General features: G+C 36.4%; 3 protein-coding genes across 5 annotated transcripts in view; 2 read left to right on the top strand and 1 right to left on the bottom strand.

Moving 5' to 3' along the window:
* LOC134792216 (peptidyl-prolyl cis-trans isomerase-like) lies at positions 1-8,280 on the bottom strand. The gene is made up of 2 exons (XM_063763468.1): positions 8,108-8,280; positions 1-653 (listed from the first exon to the last, which is right to left on the bottom strand). The coding sequence occupies exons 1-2, from the start codon at positions 8,174-8,176 to the stop codon at positions 225-227; spliced, it is 498 nt and encodes a 165-aa protein (XP_063619538.1). The 5' UTR covers positions 8,177-8,280; the 3' UTR covers positions 1-224.
* A 2,829-nt stretch (positions 8,281-11,109) lies between these two features.
* LOC134792215 (methylthioribose-1-phosphate isomerase) lies at positions 11,110-17,233 on the top strand. Of its 3 annotated transcripts, none has more exons than XM_063763464.1 (8): positions 11,110-11,244; positions 11,400-11,550; positions 11,949-12,047; positions 12,654-12,790; positions 13,734-13,942; positions 14,962-15,125; positions 15,832-16,033; positions 17,066-17,233. In XM_063763464.1, exons 2-8 carry the CDS (start codon positions 11,419-11,421, stop codon positions 17,173-17,175), a joined length of 1,053 nt encoding a protein of 350 aa, XP_063619534.1. In that variant the 5' UTR covers positions 11,110-11,244; positions 11,400-11,418; the 3' UTR covers positions 17,176-17,233. The 3 variants fall into 3 exon arrangements, with proteins under 3 accessions (XP_063619534.1, XP_063619536.1, XP_063619535.1); XM_063763466.1 differs by having other exon boundaries at positions 11,113-11,130; XM_063763465.1 differs by having other exon boundaries at positions 11,126-11,248.
* Positions 17,234-20,905: 3,672 nt separating this feature from the next.
* LOC134792220 (disintegrin and metalloproteinase domain-containing protein 10) overlaps positions 20,906-22,714 on the top strand; it is an 89,989-nt gene continuing 88,180 nt past the window's right edge. Inside the window, exon 1 of the mRNA XM_063763473.1 lies at positions 20,906-21,451. Within this exon, the coding sequence (XP_063619543.1) occupies positions 21,391-21,451 (61 nt within the window). The 5' untranslated portion in view covers positions 20,906-21,390. The remainder of the gene's footprint in view (positions 21,452-22,714) is intronic.

A 22,714-nucleotide genomic window follows, 5' to 3' on the forward strand; every position in this document is an offset into this window, starting at 1 on the left:
TTTTTATGTATAAGTTAATTTATTATGAATAGACAATGCACAGAAATAAAGTCGTCGCGACCTAAACACAGCTATAAATTCTTAACATAATTGGAATGACCCATTAGTTAACTTTATTTCATATTTCTCTTTATGACTGGGAAGGTTTTATATTTGGGAGGACATTATGTTAAAACTTAAGATATCATATTAAATTTTAATACATAATTGTCTGAGGAGTCAAGTTAGGATAGTTGTCCACAGTCGGAGATGGTGACCTTCTTGGAGGGCTTGCCGGACTGGGAGCCCAGGCCTTCAACTTGCTTGACAACATCCATGCCCTCAACCACGTTTCCAAAGACAACGTGTCTGCCGTCCAACCAGGAAGTCTTCACGGTGGTGATGAAAAATTGCGATCCATTAGTGTTGGGGCCAGCATTGGCCATGGACATGACACCAGGTCCGGTGTGCTTCAGGACGAAGTTTTCATCAGCGAATTTTTCACCGTAGATGGATTTTCCGCCAGTGCCATTGTGGTTAGTAAAATCGCCTCCTTGCAACATAAAGTTGGGGATAACGCGGTGGAAGGTGGAGCCCTTGTAACCGAAGCCCTTCTCGCCGGTGCAAAGGGCACGGAAGTTTTCACAAGTCTTGGGGGTGACATCTGTCCTCAACTGAAACAATTCAAACACAACATGTATAATGTATGTAGGTTATAATGTAAAATGCAGTTCTAACAATATTTAAGTAAACACCACAGTGTTTTCAGTTCAAAGAAGTATTGAATCCGATGTACTCGGATATGCTTGGGAAACTTAACGACAGAGGGCGTGAAAACCAATTTTATAAGTCTTTCAAATCTTGTATAATCTGTGATGCCGCATCCATCTTTTTCGTTATGCGCAATTAACAAAAGAAAATAAATAACATAATAATTTAGTTTTACTTATTGCTTGTCTGTTAAAATATTTTTGGTTCATATATCTAATAATAAAATATTCATTGAATGTTTTTTCTTTAAATTAGTCCATTTTAAAATCATAATTTGCACAAATTTTAAGATACAATTTAGATAAATATGAAAGGAACGGAACGTTATTGACAGACCCGCCATAACGTTTTTATTTCAATATTTTACTTTCTTGTTATCCTCGATGCTTGAAAGTGCTCTGAAACGATTCTCTTGTGATTTTATACGACTGCGCTTGCCCTGGACTCTGATAAATCTGTTTTTATGTGAATATACCTGGTGTGCTCAACGGACTCTGATTTGCTGCTTGGATTGGTTATTTGCGACAATGGTTCGAAACATGCGATGTGTTGTGTACCTAATTGCGGTAAAACGCGTAAGTATTCATATGAATATTTTTCATTTTCAAGTGTGGGGCAATAATATTTAACCCTGAAATATAAATATGGAACTATGACCCCAGTAAGGCCTACTTCATGTGCAATATAACTTGGCGTTTTCGAATATAACTTTGACAAAATTGTCATGATTTATTAGCACTGCATGGTATTTTATTGAGATGTAATAATACTTAGATTATATTTCTTTAATACATATAACACTATCAGTATATACGCAGTCTGGGTATTTTTCCAAATAAGTGTTATAAGTTATATAGAGTAGAGGTATTTTCCTATTAAGGACCGGGTCCTTCGAAGGCTTTTCTTTAGCATTGTTAAAGAACACAATATCAACACTAGGTTTTTATCATTTCTTACCTTGACTTAAGTGCAGTTTCATATGTGATATTTTTTTAACTTATTTAAGTTAATATAGGTATTCATTGAACATCTAAAGATCATTCTGATAGTGTACCTACCTACTTAAGTCTGTACTAGTGTTACTGTATACATATACATTTCTTTTTTTTTTCAGGATTAGATAATGTGATTCTTCACAAATTTCCCTGCCCAATTAATGAGGCTGATCGGTTTCGTACTTGGATTTATTCTGTTGGTGGAGATGTGTTATCTTTGGATAGCCAATTTATTCATAAGTACCGAAAAGTGTGTCATATTCACTTTGAGGAAAAATTTATTACTCGAAGTGGAAGACTCAGCGCTATTGCAGTTCCAACACTGCATTTAAAAGGTAAGATACACAATTTTAGCCGCATTGCACACTTGTACGATTTAATTGTTGTGACATTTAGGGTTCATATTACATTGGACATATCATAGTGTTAATATTAGCCCCCAATGACAAAAAAGGTCTGTCATAAGTTCAATGTGTATGTGTATGTAGTAGTTATATATCTCTGTGTATGTAGTTGTATGTCTGCCTGCGGCAATGTATGTAGCACTCGAACGGGTGAACTAATTTGAGTGCAGGTTTTTTATCAAAAGCCTTGTTTATTGGAATCTTCACTTACATTACAGATCACTTACTATTCTAAAATATGGCTTAAGTTTCATGTACTACCTATTATTTTAAGGTGTTTTAGAAAAAAAGACCCGTTGCCCTCTAACTTAACTTTTGGTCTTTCATTGTTATGACTTATGACAACACTTTTTAAGAATAAATATTTCTGTAATAAATTTGTTAAATTTTCAGGAATGGCTACGCAAACCGCATCGGTGCAAATTGCAAGCAATTTCCAACAACCATTGCAAGATGATCATGGACCCCGAGCCCCACTGATCAACATCACGAATCAGTACAATGCGGGTGGTGATGACACTTCTCGGCCCTCAACTTCAGGTCAGTTTGAAAACCTATTAATTTTCTTACAATAATATGTGACGTCCCACGGATAAAGGTACCTTATGGTGGTTGGCGCTTACGCTATTATTAACGCCGCCCCAATATTATTGCGGCGCTATGCGACGTAACCGCCAGCCGCCATAAGGTACCTTTTGCCGTGGAACGTCACATATATCAATTTTTAGGGTTCCGTACCTCCAAAGGAAAAATACGGAACCCTTATAGGATCACTCGTGCGTCTGTCTGTCCGTCTGTCACAGCCCATTTTCTCTAAAAGTAGTGGACCAATAGGGAGTATTACTGCAATGTTCTGCCGCCAGAGTGCAGCACTAATTTGTTTAGTAAATCATAAAGTAACTTATACATACTAGGCCTTAAACAGTTGTTTGACAAGTTTTCACTATGACATTGATGCACCAAGGCGGTTTGTTTACAGGTGGCATACCGCGAAACGCGAAAATCGTAATTTCTTTATCTGCCTCTCTATCGATCGAATAAGCAAGGGTGATAGAGAGGCAGAAACCGAACTTTCGATTGTCGTGTTTCGATTTCGATTGTAGGCCCAGTACCGTCTTTACCATAAGGGCACACGGGGCCCGTGTCCAGGGCCCCCATTCTCAGGGGGCCCCGAAAGACAGACAGTAACAGTATATTTGACTACCCCATAATAAATAGAATGTCATAGTAGAAAAATGTTAGTTCAATTTTGCTTTCTTTACTTTCCATAAGGGCTCCAAATTATTATGTGCCTAAGGGCCCCAGCATAGATTAAGACGGCCCTGGGTAGGCCTTGTGATTGACCTAGTGACGCATAATGTGTCATTGATAATGTCAATGAGATTTGTTTACTGTATGTGCTAGTGGTGCCACAAATGAGGACTACGTTTGTATGAAAAGGCGATTTCACACGGTTCCTCCGCTTTCGTCTTAACTTTACAAAAAAAACAAATATTCTTTAGGTATTAAATTGGTTAAATATATGATTTTCAGGAATGGCTACGCAAACGGTATCGCTGAAAATTGCAAGTATTATACAAGAACCATTGCAAGATGATCATGTACCCCGAGCCCCATTGACCAACATCACAAATGCGGCTGCTCACGACGCTTCTCGGCCCTCAACTTCAGGTCAGTTTGATAATAAACCTGTAAAGTTTCTTACAAATAATATATGCATTTTATTATACTACGTCGGACCGTGGGTGTCAAACAAGCATACGGCCCGCCCGATTGTAAGCAGTCTCCGTAGCCTATGGGCGCCTGCAACTCCAGCGATGTTACATGTGCGGTGCCGACCTTAACACCATAGATAGAGTAATATGTATAAGTAAAGATATATCAGTACTGCTAGTCGACAATAAATGTCGCGGCGAACAAATACTCTAATGCTCAACAATTTTCAGCTAATATTATGACCGCATTACTCGAAACTCTATTTTCAACTCCTTCTGCTTCTAATATTAGTTGTAAATTGTTTTAGCAGTACATTTTTTCGTCAGTAGCGACACTCGTGCCATCTGGTGTCAAATAGCGGTAGTGATAGTTCCACTACTATGACGTTACATGTCGACTGTGAAATAAAGCGCGTTTTTGTAAGAAAATTGATGTATGGAGTTACCACACTTTCTTTATTTATATTACCCTATGCTTAACCCTCAGCACTTTTTGGCTTACCATAAAGACGAAATTTGCTTGTATCTTTATACGAATAACCTGACACAGCGTCCTTATGGCAAGTGGCAATGTGGTACCTTTTGATTGAGAACGTCACACCTTATGAATAAGTGCTAAGACTGCTAAGTATTTCTTCCTATACTTCTAAGTATTTACTTATATTATAAAATTTATTTCAGATCATAAGCCACCCTACACGACTTATATTATAAAATTTATTTCAGATCATAAGCCACCCTACACGCCACAATTTTGCTCTGAAGCTAGTAGTTTGGCCAAACATATAAAAAAACTTACCGAGACGAAGGACAAATATGCCGTCAGACTAAAAAAAGCTATGTCTCTCTCAACCAACACAGCTTTTCAGAAAGCCATCGGTAAATTTACCACAATGGCTTTGCTATTTGTCATGATGCAATTTAGAGAGATAAATAAAAAGAAAATGGGAAGGAGATTCACAAAACAAGAAAAAATAATGGCATTATCTCTTTATAAGCAAGGACCTAAGGCGTATAGATGGCTGAGGCACATTTTTGTACTACCATCGCCTCTCACATTATCAAGGATGATATCCGCTGCAGCCTTAAAAGCCGGTATAAACGATAACATTTTCGAAAATCTTAATAAAAAGGCCAGAAAAATGTCGATATCTGAAAGGCTGTGTATTTTATTATTCGACGAGATGGCAATTAAACCTCATTTTGAGTACAATTCAAAAAAAGACATGATCGTCGGATTCGTTGACAACGGAAAAAGGAGGGTCAAAAAAATCGCTGACCACGTGCTAGTATTTATGATAAGAGGCATCACAAAAAATTATAAACAGCCTATTAGTTACAGCTTTTGTTGTGGAGCCACCGAGAAACACGAATTAGCGCAGGCCATAAAGGACCACATAAGAAAATTAAAATCCAGTGGATTTCACGTGATCGCAACTGTCTGTGACCAAGGCTCATCAAATATGAGTGCCATCAATGCACTCATTGCAGAAACGAAACATGAAAATAAAAATTCGACAGGTTACGTGTTTGACGTGGATGGTGATGAAGTAATACCTCTGTATGACCCTCCTCACCTTATAAAAAATATAAGGAACAATTTAATCACAAAAGATTTGACTTGTTCCATTGATAACGAAAAAAAAACTGCCAAGTGGGAACACATCGTTAAATTATACGAGGAAAATCCAGCTTATAAAGGCATAAGGTTAATGCCCAAGTTAACAGAACTGCATGTAGATCCAAAGAAAATGCCAAAAATGAAAGTCAAATATGCAACACAATTACTTAGCAGTTCAGTCGCTGTCAATATGGGATATTTAGCAGGTAAATATGAACAATATTCAATTTATTTATCACATCACAGCTACACTAGGTAACACTATTTTTTATTCAGTTCCTACGCATCAAACTGCGAACGGTATTTTGACCAGATCACGTTTACGCTTTAGTGCAAGATGACGTAAGGGCTAAGGTTAAGCGTTGCTGACAATCCACCTACGCTGTCACGATTTAGCACTGCAGCTTATATTAACAAAATGAGAAATCTTTTATATGCTCCCGATATCACACATTGCATCCTATTAAAATTAGTTCTTAGACGTACACTTTTCAAGAATATTATTTTCCAGTTAAGCTTTTCTTACTTAGGTATGCTACATCTCGATAGTCGATACTTCATCTTTATTTTACGTTATTTTTTAACGCTGACACTATAAGTCTTATCACTATTTTTCAGAGAAAGGAATACTAGATCCGTCAAGCAAAGAAACAGCCGACGTTATTCTTTTTTTTGACGAATTATTCGACTCTGTCAACGGAGGATTCATGAATGAAAAGAAAAGACCTGGCAAAGACTTACTGGGTCCACTCACACCCAAATCAAGCCATCAGAGTGTTTGGACGAAAAGTAAAGAGGTTTTAAAAACAATGACATTTGTAACACCCCAAGGACGCAGAAAAAGTCATGTTTCGACCGTGCCTAACTGGCTACGCACCTTAGAAAATTTGGAATATTTAAAAAATCTGCTGTTTCAAAAGCATGAGATAAAGTCCATATGGTTACGCCACTTTAACCAGGATCCACTTGAAAACTTTTTTGGCTGTGTGAGGAGCCATGGTGCAAGAAGCAACAACCCGACGTGTGTACATTTTGAGGTTGCCTTCGCGGCATTGTTAATCAACAATTTAAATTCGTTGCATTCTCCAGGATATAATTGTGAGAAAGACCAGGGACGTGGATTTAAGTCTTTAAGTAAGATCTTTTTTGACAAACCTGCACTTTATCGCGCTCCGGAGAAAAATGACATTAATTTTGATCATGTCAGTGACCATGTCTTGGTGGGAATAAATAATAAGAAAGCTAACGTAAAAATTTTGGCTCAAATTGAGTATGTTACAGGATATATATTAAGGAAAACTAAAATTATATTCAAAGATTGTAAGACATGCAACGGCTGCCTTTACGATTGTAACAAAAGCAGCCGATACATAAAATTAAAAGAATTTAACAAAGGAAAATCATATTTATCATATCCTTCAGATGCTTTAGCTGAATGTTTCTCTAATATTCAAGATGTGGTCACGAACATATTAAAAACGGACTGTGACATGGTCAATATAAAACAATATTTAGAAGATGCTGTAAACACAGTAGTAAATTTTAATTGTTTACAATGTGCTAACCATAAAAGTGCCCTTACCAACAAAATCATAGACTTATCTTGTAGGTTTTTCCTACATAACTGGTGTAAAGACACAAATAAAATATTAAAAGGAACGCGATCCGACTTCGATACAGAAGACAGAATGCGAGAAATGACGAGGAACTATTATTTAAAACGAAGGAAATGCTCCAATCGATGAACAGTGAGCTAAATAAGTTTTTCCATAAGAGTGTAGTCTAATTTGATAGAAGTTTTTACTTATTTCTATACTTTTAATAGATAGCTTGTCTTAAAAGCGATGATTATGAATGAATATTGTCAATTAGCATTGATTTTGTAATGTAAAAATAAAACTGTAATCACATTTATTGTTTTTCAATTACTGGTCTGGGCAAACTGAACGAGGTCACATCATTGTGTGATCTTCGTTAGCGGTTTTCTGGCGAGGACTACAATGAAGGTTCACACTTGATGTGATCTGGTTCCGTTTGCACGGACTCAGAACGCAAACGTCAAACCTTAGCTATTTAAAAAGCCCGCCACTGCTTGTATAGCTGTATTAATAGGTATGGATATATACACATTTGAAAAGTTGCAGTGAACTATCAATAGATGGCGCTGCATTCGAAAACCTTGACTGATAACTCTATACCCTAATATTCAATATACTCTATGGTAAACACTAACGAAGCCAAAATTTTCCTATCAAAAATGCCGCATCATTCTCAATGTTACTCTGTCTGTAATAACGAACATCCTATCTATCGAAGAAGATTACTATTAGAAGGCATCTAAAAAGTGGTATATATGACCTTCACACGATAGAGGTAATGGTCGACAAGGAATTAATTATGATGACTACATACCTATTATGGAGTGATAAGTAGGTATAAAAGTAACTAATACAAACATGCATGTTCAGACTGCTTTCAAAGTTTTCATGAATAGATTTCATTAATTAACAACACAACATAAGACATGTTACATAGTTTTATAAATTGACACTGAGCTGTAAGCTAAACGGCTTCCAGAAAAAGCGTGGCCGGTCACGCCGGCCGGAAAAAAAAATTACTTACTTCGATAACAATACGTCCCATTGAACTGCCGTCTGCAGCAACATCGAAGAAAACTCGCGGTAGAGACATTTTCTTGTAGTTTAACGCAAACTACCTTAATTTCTCTCTTGGTATAACCACAATGGCGCACGGTACGACTGCGTCCCTCGTCAATGCCGGGCGGAAAAGGAATGAAGCATAGACAAAGTAAAGTGCTTAGCGCAAACGCTCTACACGCTCGTTCCACGCATTAGGCTTAATCTACACTTTCTGCTTTATTATAAATAAAACAAATGTTTAATAGTTATTATTTAGTTATAACAAATCGTTCTGAAAACGCAAACTGCAGTGCTATTTACTTTGATTGAATTATAATTTTATAAAAAAAATATATAAAAAATAAAAAGAAGGCTCTTAGCCCCCATTCGCACGACAGCTTTTTCAACGCGCGTTAAAAAAGCGCTTGAATCTGTCCAAGCTCTAAATTCGACTTAACGACCAAGGGTTAAAGTCGAAAATCCAACAACGCTTGATAAAAAGCGCCACCGCTATCGTGTGAATACATACATGGTTATCCATTTGTGTCATTCAAACGCTTTTTTAACGCGCGTTGAAAAAGCTGCCGTGCGAACGGGGCCTTAAGTTCTTTGCTCTTAAGGCTGGCGTCCACTAGACTCGCCGAGGCGAATCGAATCGAATCGCAATAATTCGCCTCCTATATTTTCTATGCAACTGCGTCCATTGACGAATAGCCGCGGCGCGCCGATTCGACTCTCTGCGCGTATTGCTCGTCAGGCGAATTTCTGCGGCTACGCGTTTCGATTCGACTCGGCGAGTCTAGTGGACGCCAGCCTTTAGGCCAAGCGCGCACCACGACTTTTTGTCGCGCGATAATTTAGTCGCAGAAATGTAACGTATGTGTTTATATGGCAGTGCGCGCATATGCGACAAAAAAATCGCGGCGATTTTAAAATCGTGATTTGTCACATTTTTCCGCGACTGCTCGCGACGCGATTGTCGCAAAGTGAATTGCGGCATACGGAGTTGTATGGCCCCGCGCGCACTGCGATAATAAAATCGCACCCGGACCTCAGTCGGCATATCGCTCTCCAAGCGTCAACATGTCGGAACCTGCTGCTGAAGACGCTAGATGTTGACCATTTAATTATGGAAATAGAAGGAGATCACCTTTGTGGTATAAATACTCAAAGTCATACAGCGATCACATATTAAAGACAACGTTTCATGACAAACGACTGGTACGAAATCCATGTTGAGAATGAACAAACCGCGACTTTTTCATCGCAGTGCGCGCAGTGAATTTTCTGCGATATATTACAGCGCGATTCTAAAATCGTGGTGCGCGCTTAGGCTTAGGCATTTCTTAGGCCCCATTCGCACGACAGCTTAAAAAGCGTTGCGTTAAAACTCGACGTTGGCGCTTTTTTACCGTTTCTAATATTTTTGTTCATATGAACGCTTAAAAATCACTTGCGAGTCGTACTGCCACGTACGCATCTCAGCAAAGCCATACTTTATTTGCTATTACGACGTATTATTTGAATATAGCTTGAATATTTCAGGAATTAGTAAGCGTAAGTTGATATTTTTAAGGTGAAACTAATAATAATTTTGACGATTGTCACGAAAAATTTACACTTGACAGCCAACTGACAGCAGCGCCGGCGCTTTTTTTAACGCTTGTGAGAACAGATACACGGAGTTCAGTATGATCAATTCAATTAACGGCCAACGCTCAACGCCGAAAATCGAACAGTGCTCGATAAAAAAGCGCCGCGCTTAAAAACCGCCTTCTTGTGAATACATACATGGTTATCCATTTGTGTCATTCAAACGCTTTTTTAACGCGCGTTGTAAAAGCGCTCGTGCTAATGAGGCCTAAAACTTGTCAAAAAACTGTAGTATGTATACAATATGTAAGTTACTCTATGGTTTACTAAACAAATTAGTGCTGCACTCTGGCGGCAGAACATTGCAGTAATACTCCCTATTAGTAGGGTTAGTAAGTAAGACAAATGTATGGAAGTGCATGCACTTTAGTCTCAGGCGATGCCGCTTGGCACGATTGTTCCTTAGGTCAAACAAAGTTGATCTGGCCCGGTAGCCAGGAGATCGTACCATGCAGACCCCCTAAAAAGGGGGAGAGGGGGTGAAAGGGTCGGCTCCCCAGGTCCAATCTATGCTATATTCCATCCTAGTCTTAGCAACTAGGGCAAGTTATATATCATTTTCGTATAATTAAGGGACGAGAAATTCATTTTTGAAATAATTACTATACCTTCTGATACAAAAAAAAAATGGTTTTTGTACAAAAAATTAAAATGTTATGTAATTTTTTGTGACAATATTGGATGTTACAATCACAGTGTGGCGATTTGCACTGAATAAAAAATTAAACGATGTAGCCCATATATTCTTTATTCTGAAAAATATCACTTTATAGTAGGCATTCATACATTTTTTCGTAATAAAAAAATATTTATAGCGCGCGGTAGTAACGATTTCCATACAAATGGAACTATGTCCAAAGTCAAAGATTAAAAATGTTTACGAAAACACTGAATTTGGCATTTTAAAAGTTTAAATATAATGTTTTAATATTTTTTCCATGCGGTTTTGCTCTTTTTTGGTACAAATTTGTTGATTTTATTTTTCTTCCTAATCAACTTGTTTGACCTAAGGAACAATGGTGCCAAGCGGCATCGCCTGAGACTAAAGTGCATGCTAAATGACCTTACTAACCCTACTACTATAGTCATTTATGTTTTAAAATATTAGAAGCCTATGAAAAAAAAGTGAAACCTGATATTGTACATTTCAAAAATGTTGTGTCATGATGTGATTTTAGTCTCACTATTGCTATGAACCAAAAAAAGGAGAACGTTTCCGGTTTCATCCATCCTATACCTATCCTAATAAAAACAAACTACTACTCGAGGCGCGAAACGTGTTTGCAATTGATATGCGTCAACCTGCCACTGCCACTGTGACTGTCACTGTCACTTAGCAAGTAGTTGAAAATTGTAATTTTTGTTTATTTTTTACAATTTAAGCTTAAGTCCTGTGCACATTTATAATCCAAATAAATGGTTGTATACACATATTTTAGGCCCTAGTCTTGCCAAGTATTTTAACAAGTTAGTATAATTTATACAGTTCGAAATCTTAAAAAAGGTTATCTTCTTCGCCCTTATCATAATTTGTGTGAGATGAATCTCTTATCAGCCGTGTGCATTAATTGTCACGAGAATCATCGTTCTTGTAGTGTAATAGTATTCGTACTTCGTTTCAGATATTATTTTTTTCATAAAATGAGTTTGGAATCTGTTAAATATGAAAGGGGAAAGCTGGAAATATTGGACCAACTGCTATTGCCCCTGCAGACGAGATATATAAAAGTACAAGGTGTGGAAGATGGATGGCGGGTTATTAATAAAATGCAGGTAATTTGGCTAAAATATTAAACACGGTTGAAATATTATGTAATATATTAAAATAATAAAGCACCATTCAAACAAACTTTGTTGATGTGTTTTATCTACATTAACAAACTACATATGTTCTTATTATAGTCTACACATATTGACATTATATCACTAAACTACATATTAATATTACACAGATGCTATATTTTATTTGCTTCCGAATGAAAGGGATTAAAATAGATTTATCATTGTTGTACTTGTAAATGCCACTATGTGATCTTCAAATTTTTAAAAGAAAACCTTATGTAGAATTTTCAGGGTATCATATTGATTGTCAAAAATTGAGCACATGCCGGAATTTACTAGCGCAGCGACAATTTGCAGAACTGGTTGAATGAAAATATTTTCATTTACAGGTGCGTGGTGCACCTGCTATAGCAATAGTTGGTTGTCTATCACTAGCAGTTGAATTATTAAAAGACAACAGTTTGGACAAAAAGATAATGCGACAAGAGGTAAATTAATTTGATTGTAAGAAAGTCATTTATCATCCAAGTCCCATCCATTGAATATTAAACTTCATAGGCACATCTTTACCAAGTCCTTGTTGTGTGCTCACTTCCTTTTACTTTAGTATAATTTGACTTCTGGGGCCCGTTCCTCAAAACCTTGTAATTTGTAATGCAAGCAGATGTCACTTTGACAGCTTTTGTTAGAACGGGACTTCCACTCGTATTACAAGTATACAAGCTTTTGAGATACAGGCCCCTGATATACTTTGATGGACTCTAATATTTATAGTTGGTAAGGTAAACATGTTTGTAGAAGAGTACTAGTGCTCGACATGCTAATGCCCAATATCAAGATGACATATACTGGGACCGCGTTGAGCACCAGGACAATTACCTCACTTAGTAGAAGGCACTTGTGACATTGTTGACTTATGTGAGATTTTGACTGTATGTACATTCATAGCTCCATTTGTATCTGGTTCAAATATATTGATGTACTATTTATAAATCAGCATTTACAGGACTCAACTTTCAGTTACATTTGACAAATTGCCATATTTACCGGAGATTGTAATTAGTAATTGAAGTTGGCACCATTTCCACTTGCAGATTGAAGGTAAACTGAACTACCTGGTGTCTGCACGACCAACAGCTGTTAATATTAAACTGGCAGCCGATGAGCTTATAAATTTAGCCAATACTCTGAGTGCCAATGAAGATGTTTCGCCTGAGGGATTTAAAGAGAAGTTGGTATACAAATTAACTACATATTTATAAAAATGCTTGAATTCCTTATATGATTTTATTTAATGTGTTGTCTAAACATGTTAGAAAATTGAGTGGATTATAGATAAGATAGGAATTTATGCAAAAGCAAGAAACATTGTCTTTATTTGAATTTCTTCTCAGAATAGTTCTCAAATTTGACAATTTACATTGGTTTAATATAGAGGTGACTTTTTATTACAAACTAATATTTTTTCCGAAATGTTCAAAAGAAAATGTTTAGTAAAAGTGGTAGAATAGAATAGAATAGAATAGAATAGAATAGAATAGAATATCGTTTATTGCACCATGGTAAAAACAAGTTGTTAAAAAATAATGGTATCTCATGGACCCTAATAGGGTATGGCAAACATTTCCTTAATATAAGTAGGTACATATTAAGAACAAATAAAAACTACAAACTAGCTTTATAATTTTAGGAGATCAAAACTTACTTATTTACTATTAACTAACTTATTTAACAAAACTGTCAGTGAGAAAATCGGTTACTGAATAATATGCTTTTTCAGCAAGGAACGATTTCAAACTTATGTTATAATATGCTTAGGGGCTATTCATAAATTACGTCATTTCAAATTAGGGGGGGGGGGGGGTCTGGACATCGGATGATGGTAGCATGACGTAGGAGGAAACGGGGTCATTAGGAGCTTGATTTTTGGATGATTTTAGGGGGGGGGGGGTCGAAAATCGTCAAAAATCGATGACGTAATTTATGGACAGCCCCTTAGAGTAAGACCATGATAACTTTGCAACGTTTTTGACTGCACAGACTGCAAGTGTTATATAATTTAATATAAGTAATCATAATTTCATAGAAGTTTGACATTTAAAATAACACTTGCACAGTGTGAGCTATCAAAATCGCTGCAGACTTATTTTGGTCTGACTGTAGTTTCTTTGCAGATTCATCAGCAGCATAGAAGGTATGCTTAGCAAAGACATAGAGGACAACAAAGCCATAGGCAAATACGGTTCCGAGGCTATTTTGAAGAACATCGAAGGCGAGGGTTCCGTGCGAGTGCTCACGCATTGCAACACGGGCTCGCTGGCCACGGCGGGGTACGGCACGGCGCTGGGCGTGATACGGTCGCTCCATGAGTCCAAAAGATTAGGTGAGGTATAATCTACAATGCTTGACATAGATAAAACTAAAGTTAAAACTAGAAATAAAATAAAAATACAGACTATAAAATATACTTACCTACAAAAACCAAACCAATTACAAAGAGAATACCTTAATTCTAAAAAGTCGGACTGCGGCATGGCGTTACCTCTCTGTATCGCAAGGGAAATACGTTGAGAGACAATACATTACTACAGAGGCTGGAAAATTCTGGACCTAAAATACTACAGTAAGTTTGTGACACACCTCGCTACGGCAATACCACCGACTTCAAAACACGACGATTTATCTCGTACTTACGCGCCCACGCACACATTAACAATTCGAGGTTCAAACCAACATAAGTGAATATGTGTGCGGGCGAAATCATGTCATGAAGTTACAGCTTTGACTTAGCAACATGGTGTTCTTGTACTCTACGTATGGGGAAATTAAGAGTTGCTTGTTAGTAGGTAGAGATAGGGGTATGACACTAATATGCAGAAAATAATCACAGAAATTGCTATGGCCTGTATGTTAAAAAAAACGAACTATAAACACCATTAACGTAAATTGCACTTGTTTGGGAGCTACTGGGCTGGATCTCCTGAGCGGCGATATCCTTGGTTTTTATAGAAATGTACTAGGTACATAATAAGTTTTTCTAAATAGCTACATATTTTTACTTCTCAAAAGTTTCTCAGGTCTTTTTTAGGGTTCCGTACCCAAAGGGTAAAAACGGGACATTATTACTAAGACTCCGTTGTCCGTCTGTCTGTCACCAGGCTGTATCTCATGAACCGTGATAGCTAGGCAGTTGAAATTTTCACAGATGATGTATTTCTGTTGCCGCTATAACAATGAATACTAAAAACAAAATATAATAAATATTTAAGTGGGGCTTCCATACAACAAACGTGATTTTTTTTGCCGTTTTTTTGCGTAATGGTACGGAACTCTTCGTGCGCGAAGCCGACTCGCACTTGGCTAGTTTTTTTTATTAATAAGTTAATCAAATATAATTTTCAGAGCGCGTGTACTGCACTGAAACCCGTCCGTACAACCAAGGCGCCCGGCTCACGGCCTACGAGTTGGTTCACGAGAAGATCCCGTCCACGCTCATCGTGGACAGCATGGTGGCCGCGCTGATGCGCTCCAGGAAAATCAATGCGGTCGTTGTTGGGGCTGACAGGGTATCTACACTGTTAACAGAGTGTTTGTTAAAACAATAGGGAGTATTAGTGCAATGTTCTACCGCCAGAGTGCAGCACTAAGCTAGCTAGTAATTCATAGAGTAACTTATACATACTGTGCCTTAAACTGTTTTTGACAAGTTTTCACAGACAATAAAATATGACATTGATGCATCAAGGCGGTTTGTTAACAAAGGCCTACCGGGAAACGCGAAAATCTAAATTTAGTTATCTGCCTCTTTATCGCTCGAATATGCAAGAGTGATAGAGAGGTTAGATGACGAAATTTCGATTTTCTCGTTTCGCGGTAGAGCTCCAGATTGTGATGGATTGTGGTAATGGCGCCCCCTACGCAGAGTTTCGCTTAATATTACACTCCTTTAATGTGCAATTTTCTGTGATTTATATGTTATTTCTACTTAGTATCACGAGCTTTTTCGATCCTAAGAGAATTGCCATTTTGTTACCATATTTCCTACATCACAAGTAGAAATTTCGAAACTTGTACGTGTACGTAATTTTTTTCTCTGCTAGGATGTATTTTATAAACCAACCAATTTATAAAGTACCTATCGAGACCTGGCCGTAAAAGTTACAACCAAGCCACTCAGCTCACGGCCTACGAGCTACTACATGAGAATATGCCGTTCACACAATCCACTGAGCTGATAAATTTTATCAACTTTACATTATTTGTTTTTTTTAGGTTGCTGCAAACGGGGACACCGTGAACAAAATCGGCACCTACCAAATAGCGATCCTGGCGAAACACCACGACGTCCCGTTCTACGTGGCGGCGCCGTTTACCTCCGTAGACCTGTCTCTGGGGTCCGGCGAGCGAATCAAGATCGAGGAGCGTCCAGACAGGGAAATGACGCACATTGGAGAACATAGGATTGCTGCGCCAGGTTACTACGTTTTTTAAATAAAATATACCCTTCCACATAGTCTTTGGAAGTACTTCTCTTAAGACTAAAATAAATGTTCTTAAGACTTTGGAAATACTTCTCATTTTAATATCCATGTCTTAGTATGTACGAGGGTCGCACTGAAAGATTCGGGAATGGGACACTTAGAAATAACATAATAGAAACAGGCATATAATTTATAAAAATGTAACTCTTTATAAAACTTTTAAGGTATATTCCATTTGGTTGTCATTTGTATTTAAGAATTACTGGCAATTTGAAAATTGTATGTCGAACATTATTTGAATTTTTGGCCAAGTGATTTTTCGGATCATATTTTTAAACGGTTTTCAATATGCCCTCAGCGAACAAATAAAAGTTACAATGGGCTTCTGTTATTTTTTTATGAACTAGAGTTCATCGTACGCTCGTTTGCAGTTAAAATTAAATATGAAAGTCACTTTCATTTTATCCCATGGGTGATCTTAAAGAAGCATGTCATTTCAAAGCGACGTCAAAAATTAAAATCGCATTTGTGCTGTTAATTAAAAAGACTGCCAAAAAAGTTGCATATCGGCAGATTTCGACATTCCTAAATATTCATATGACAACAGTAAAAAAATCTTTTATATATATATATATGTAAAAAAACTTCAATTCCGTTGGCTACTCCACGAATTTCATACAAAACCACTAAGGCCCCAAAATCGCCATACAAAAAGGACTTTGGGATTATGAGCCGTGTGCATTACAGAATGATTACTTTCAAAAGAAAATTTATATGCGTGGTCAGTTTGAGTTTAAGTATGTATTAAAATAAAGATTGACCGTCTAGATGCGACAGTTTTCTCTATTCCCGACATTTTCAGTGCAACCCTCGTATCCTAATACCATTACTTACATTATATTTTGAATCTTTAACTAGACATCAAATTTGTATTTGTGTTTACTAGTCGTAAATATTATTTCAGTTTAGGTATTTATTATTATTACCTACAACATATTATAACCAGCTTATTTATGTATTTGCAGGAATCAAATGTTGGAACCCCTCCTTCGACCTCACACCAGCTAACCTTATTACGGGAATTATTACAGAAAAGGGAGTGTTTCCTCCTGACAGAATAAAGGAGTATAAATAAACCGAAATCAAATCCTTCATTCAGTGCCTTCAAGTTTACCAATTGTTTATTAAGTATAGTAATTTATACAATTATACATGATTATTTAACATTTATAGCTACTGCGTATCTTATACTAGCCATCAGCATGCGATTAAATAACAAATCTACATGCTTTTCATTAATAATCCAAAAATATGTAAGTATAATCAAGCCTATTACTGCTCAAAAAGAATATATTAAAATACTAAAAGTAAACGTAATTATTGAATTTCCTTTTTTGACATCCTTACATCATATCATATCATATCATATCCATTCCATTTCATCGCGTAGTGATTATATGCTCTTTGATTCCATCAATATCTATACAGCTTTGATTGTTTACTAACGTGATGTAAATATAGAAAATGGTAGACCACCAAAATTGGAAAAGAATAATATACAACGTATTGAGAACCTCCTCCTTTTGAAATCTTGAAGTCGGTTAATAATATGCATGTTGTACAGTCAACGGTAAAAATATAGGCATTGTATTCTCTGTCAAGCCATTTCCGTCAGTAGAAAAGAGCGACAAATTTAAAAAATGTAGGCACAAAGGGTTATCAGCCCAAAGAAAATTTTAATTTCGCGTTTTTTCAACTGACAAACTTGTTTGACCCACAATAACTCTATTTATACCATAGAAGGTAGGATTGTATAGAAGTGGTATACGCGTGCCACCGTGAGAGACAAAACATACGCAAATGCGACACTGTGATTGGTCGAATTCATTTGTTGCCAACCATTATCCATACTAAAAAAAAGGTGGGGAACAAATAAAATGTGAGACTGTGACAAGGACAAAGAATAATAGCTCTTTCGCTGCTACTCCTACTGAAAGATATAGAAGACTATCCCGTTCTGTCAGTTACCCCCAAGGCCTATTGACTTCCTTGAAACGATGTGACCCTTCAAAATTGTGCATGTGTTGTCCGTTCCCAGACGAGATTGCCAGTAATTAACATCAAAATATTTTACTACAGCAACATTGCTAGAACTGGCTTTGTCTATAGATGCGATTTCTAGGAACAAATCAAATTATTTTGATTTGTATTTTATGAAGTAGTCATATGTAAATTATTATTTATTTTTTTGATATATGTATATTATTATCTATTATATTTCAGTTTTTCTTTGTCTATGTTCATAAAATCTACGAAGGGTAGACGTGCCTCTACCCTCCTTGATAAAATAAAAAAAAATCTTTGTCAATTGGCCTCTTTGATAGGCCTTGATTTGGGTCTGGCCGGTAAGAACATAGACAAGATAAAAGTCTGTAATGTCAATGCTGTCATTTAAGTCATTTAATGCAAAAATATAAATTTTCATATAAAACGATTTATTCACTTGAAATATATTTATTTACCTATTAATTTTGAAAATAAAATCTATTCATATGTACGAGCAACATATCTAAATGCGTCTTCGCACAGACTTAGTTAAATTTAAACCGTTGTCTCTCTTCCTTCCTTGCTGTATGTATCCGGCAATGGCGACTTTATCAACAATTCTTATCCGGATTATGGAAAGCCCTAATGTGTGTGTGGAAACCGTTGTAGTAAATCAGAAACAGCGATAATTTCAAGGTAAGATATATATTAATCTTTAAATAAAAATGAGCGTGCTAATTACCAAATTCAAATATAATAATTTAATCTTACTATCCCCGTAAGTCCCGCGGACGCGTCCGAAATTATAATCAAAATTCAACATAGATGTAAAACCCCACAGTGTTTAAGCTGGTAACCCTAGGAATTAGCGACGTTAGTAATTAGGAAGATAGATTATATTGTTTAATTTTCTGACTATTTTGTTTTAGAAAGTGAATCAGCAGATGGCTTGAGCGTGAGATAATAATATAATCCTGGGCCGTCATATGATTTCTTGGAAAAAGCTCAGAAGGGCACGTATCTGCCGCATATCCAAACTAGTTTCCCGGTGACCAAGAACGCTGCGCGGAGCTGTGAAGCAGAAAATGTCCGATAACCGGATAGATGTAATAACAACTTGTAACCATTTGCCATATCAGTGTATGTATTCATATGTATTATGAAAATATTTATATCTTAATAATACGTAACTTTTTGTTACCTTTTATATTTCACGAATTTCTGAATATAGTACCTAATCATTATCTTTTAACGTATTTTTTTACTTATTTGTGAAATGCTAATGTAAGAGCCCAACGCCACTAGAGTCTAGCGCCACTGCTAAATAATCGTGATTATTTAAATTTAACGACATGTATTTAAAAAAGGGGCCGCTACGGACTGTATTGTGTATTTAGGTACCTTTTGAATACATCAAACTAGATTTTATGTTGCTGGATTCGTCGATCTATGAGCTCAAAACAAAAACGGCCGTTTTAACTTTGGACGGGTAGATTGACGAATCCAATAACATAAAAACTAGTTTATTGTATTCAGCAGTGGCGCTAGTGTGCACGTTGATGGGCTCTTAAAAACCTGACCCCAACAAAAAATAAAAAAATACAAAAATAAATTCCCTCTCTGGGATTCGAACCCAGGACCATTAGCTTCCTGAACTGGATTACTGCCAATACCCGCTAGGCTAAACGGGTTGTCAATTCTAATTACAATGGTATCCCACCAGAGCGCTAGTAGTATAAACGAACTTTTGAAAGGGACATTTTTTTGTATGGAGTTATCGTTCTTCTCCTAGTGAGTATTATATTCTTTGGTTACCCCCCACCACTCGTGCCAGATCCAGGTATATCCTAGATTCATGATTTATACACACCAAACTTGTCAGTAGAAAAAGGCGCGAAATTCAAATTTGCTATGGGAGTTCAAATCAACCTGTCGCGCCTACATCTTTTGAATTTAGGTCTCGTTTTAAAGCCTAAACTTTCTTCGTGGAGTTATTGCGTTGCGTCACTTTCCATTTCGTTTGCCATATTGAGACAATCAAATAAGTGGGACCGGCGGGCTAATTGCTTTTTTGTGTCCACGCCACCCAATTTAATCATATTGTGCGAAAAATTGTTCCGTCTGGACTGATCTTTATAGCTCTAACACACTACCGCACCGCACCAAGGTCACGGTGGGTGCAGTAGTTTGTTATAGCTTTAGGCCCCGTTCGCACGGCAGCTTTTTCAACGCGCGTTAAAAAAGCGTTTGAATGACACCAATGGATAACCGTGTATGTATTCACACGAAGGCGGTTTTTAAGCGCGGCGCTTTTTTATCGAGCACTGTTCTATTTTCGGCGTTGAGCGTTGGCGTCAAATTGAATAGAGCATACGGAACTCCGTGTATCTGTTCTCACAAGCGTTAAAAAAGCGCCGGCGCTGCTGTCAGTTGGCTGTCAAGTGTCAATTTTTGGTGTCAATCGTCAAGATTATTATAAGTTTCACCTTAAAAATGTCAACTTATGCTAACAAATTCCTGAAATATTCAAGCTATATTCAAATAATACGTCGTAATAGCAAATAAAGTATGGCTTTGCTGAGATGCGTACGTGGCATTACGACTCACAAGTGATTTTTAAGCGTTCATATGAACACAAATATTGGAAACGGTAAAAAAGCGCCAACGTCGGGTTTTAACGCAACGCTTTTTAAGCTGTCGTGCGAATGGGGCCTTAAACAATTTGAGAACATGGATACCAACATAACAGTACGAATATCTATGACCATGATCCATTCATTCGCTCACTTTTATGTCACCGTTCATTCATTCGTCATCGGACTTGACAGTATGAAAAAAAAATCAGTGTGTAATCAATCAATTCCGCAGTCAAGCGCTGGGATTGGAATTTTATTGTTAACTTTTATAATGTATTATATTGTAGGGCATAGTCTTAGGGTAAAAAAGTGGTAGTTTTAAAATGGAACGATGAAAATAAAAACGTGAAATGTATAACTTGTTGTGCTATAAGTGGTATAACTGTTAAATGTTGGTGGTTTTGGGCTGGTCCGTTTACAGAAACGGAAACAATCTATGTTTCCACTCGCTTTTAGGACCGTTCTGTAAAATATTTAGGTGACAACAGTTTAGTTTCTTGTATAAATTGTACAGAATTTATATTATTGTAATGTAAATAAAAAAATATTATTTGCTGGCGCATGCGTCGGGACGAAAAACAGACAAAGGTTTTGTGGAGTTTGAAAATCAGCTGTATTATTTTAATGTGCAATGAGTTAGTGCCCGTGGAGTGTTTGAAGAAGTGACAATGATTAGTGAAATTGGATACACAGTGTTTGTGCTCCTGGCCCTGCCTTACATTGAAAGTGGTAAGTCTCTGCTTTTGTCTCGTCGCGATCATTGACAATAATATAAACATAGCTACATGATCCTTCTTGTAATAATATTGGTATAAACTGGCCACTTATACAAAGTTCCATTGAAATCACAATGTGTTTCTAGCCCTACTCTCTTTCATGTATGCCCTAAGGCCCTTTATACATTACTAAAAATTTTTGAAACATCTTAGGGAAATAATAATGTTCTGATGAAGATGATGATGAATTTGTATGTTGTACTGAATTATCACGATCATAATAGTACAATCCTGCTTTCTCTGTCTGTTTTTTTTTCTACTGAATAAATAAGAATAATAATGATTACAATACATAACATTTAGTCCTGATTAGCTTTATTTAAAACTTAAATGTAAATTATTAACTGTATTGAATTGAAATAATTGATTTAAAATTCTATAGAAGTATAATCATCACAATATAAATTTGTTCACACATGTTAGCTGTACACCTTTGTTTGACAAAACCTTTGAGACTTGACCTTGGCATTGGTTAGGATCTAGTATTATTTATGGTTCAAGGTTAGGTATACAGATCTGACTGCTTGATGGTGAACACAGATGTCTGAGATGCAAGGCAAACTGTTAATCAACAAAGTGTTTGTCCTCCGCAGTAACTGCAAATCAATCTTTATTTTATTTATGCTAATATGCACACACAAAGTGATTCAATTCTATTCAACAATAAACCTCTCATATTTAACTATATATATATAACTTATTTTTTTATGGAAATTGTGTATGTGTATCGTAAAAAATTGGTTAATGACCTCAGATATCAGTTAGGTACAAAAATTAAGGAAATTTAAATATGAAATATACATATTAGCGGCTAGAGTAGAGTTAAATTCTTATATTATGTGTTTGTTTGGTTTAGTCTTCATTAATCTATGATATTGTTACTTTTTCTATCACAATTAACAATCTAATTATCCTTATTAACTTCCTGTTAGTATTTTCCTGTTAACTTCAATTTTAACAGGAAAATAAAAATATGAACACATTAAATACTTGGGCAACTTGATAACATAACGGTTGATTAGAGAAATGTAAAACAATAAAATTAATAGGTTTCCATAATTATAAGTTCCGGAATTTCAAACAATCTCCTAAAAAGCAGTACTGATAATCAGACAAGAGAAGACTAGCTAGACATCTTATTTATCTGATCTCCCACTGCCAATCACACCAATTGCTAACATTAAGTGTATAGGAGCTAACTACTACACTGCTGTAA

The sequence above is a fragment of the Cydia splendana genome, chromosome 7 (assembly GCF_910591565.1).
Source record: "Cydia splendana chromosome 7, ilCydSple1.2, whole genome shotgun sequence".
In the NCBI taxonomy this organism is placed as follows: Eukaryota; Metazoa; Arthropoda; class Insecta; order Lepidoptera; family Tortricidae; genus Cydia; species Cydia splendana.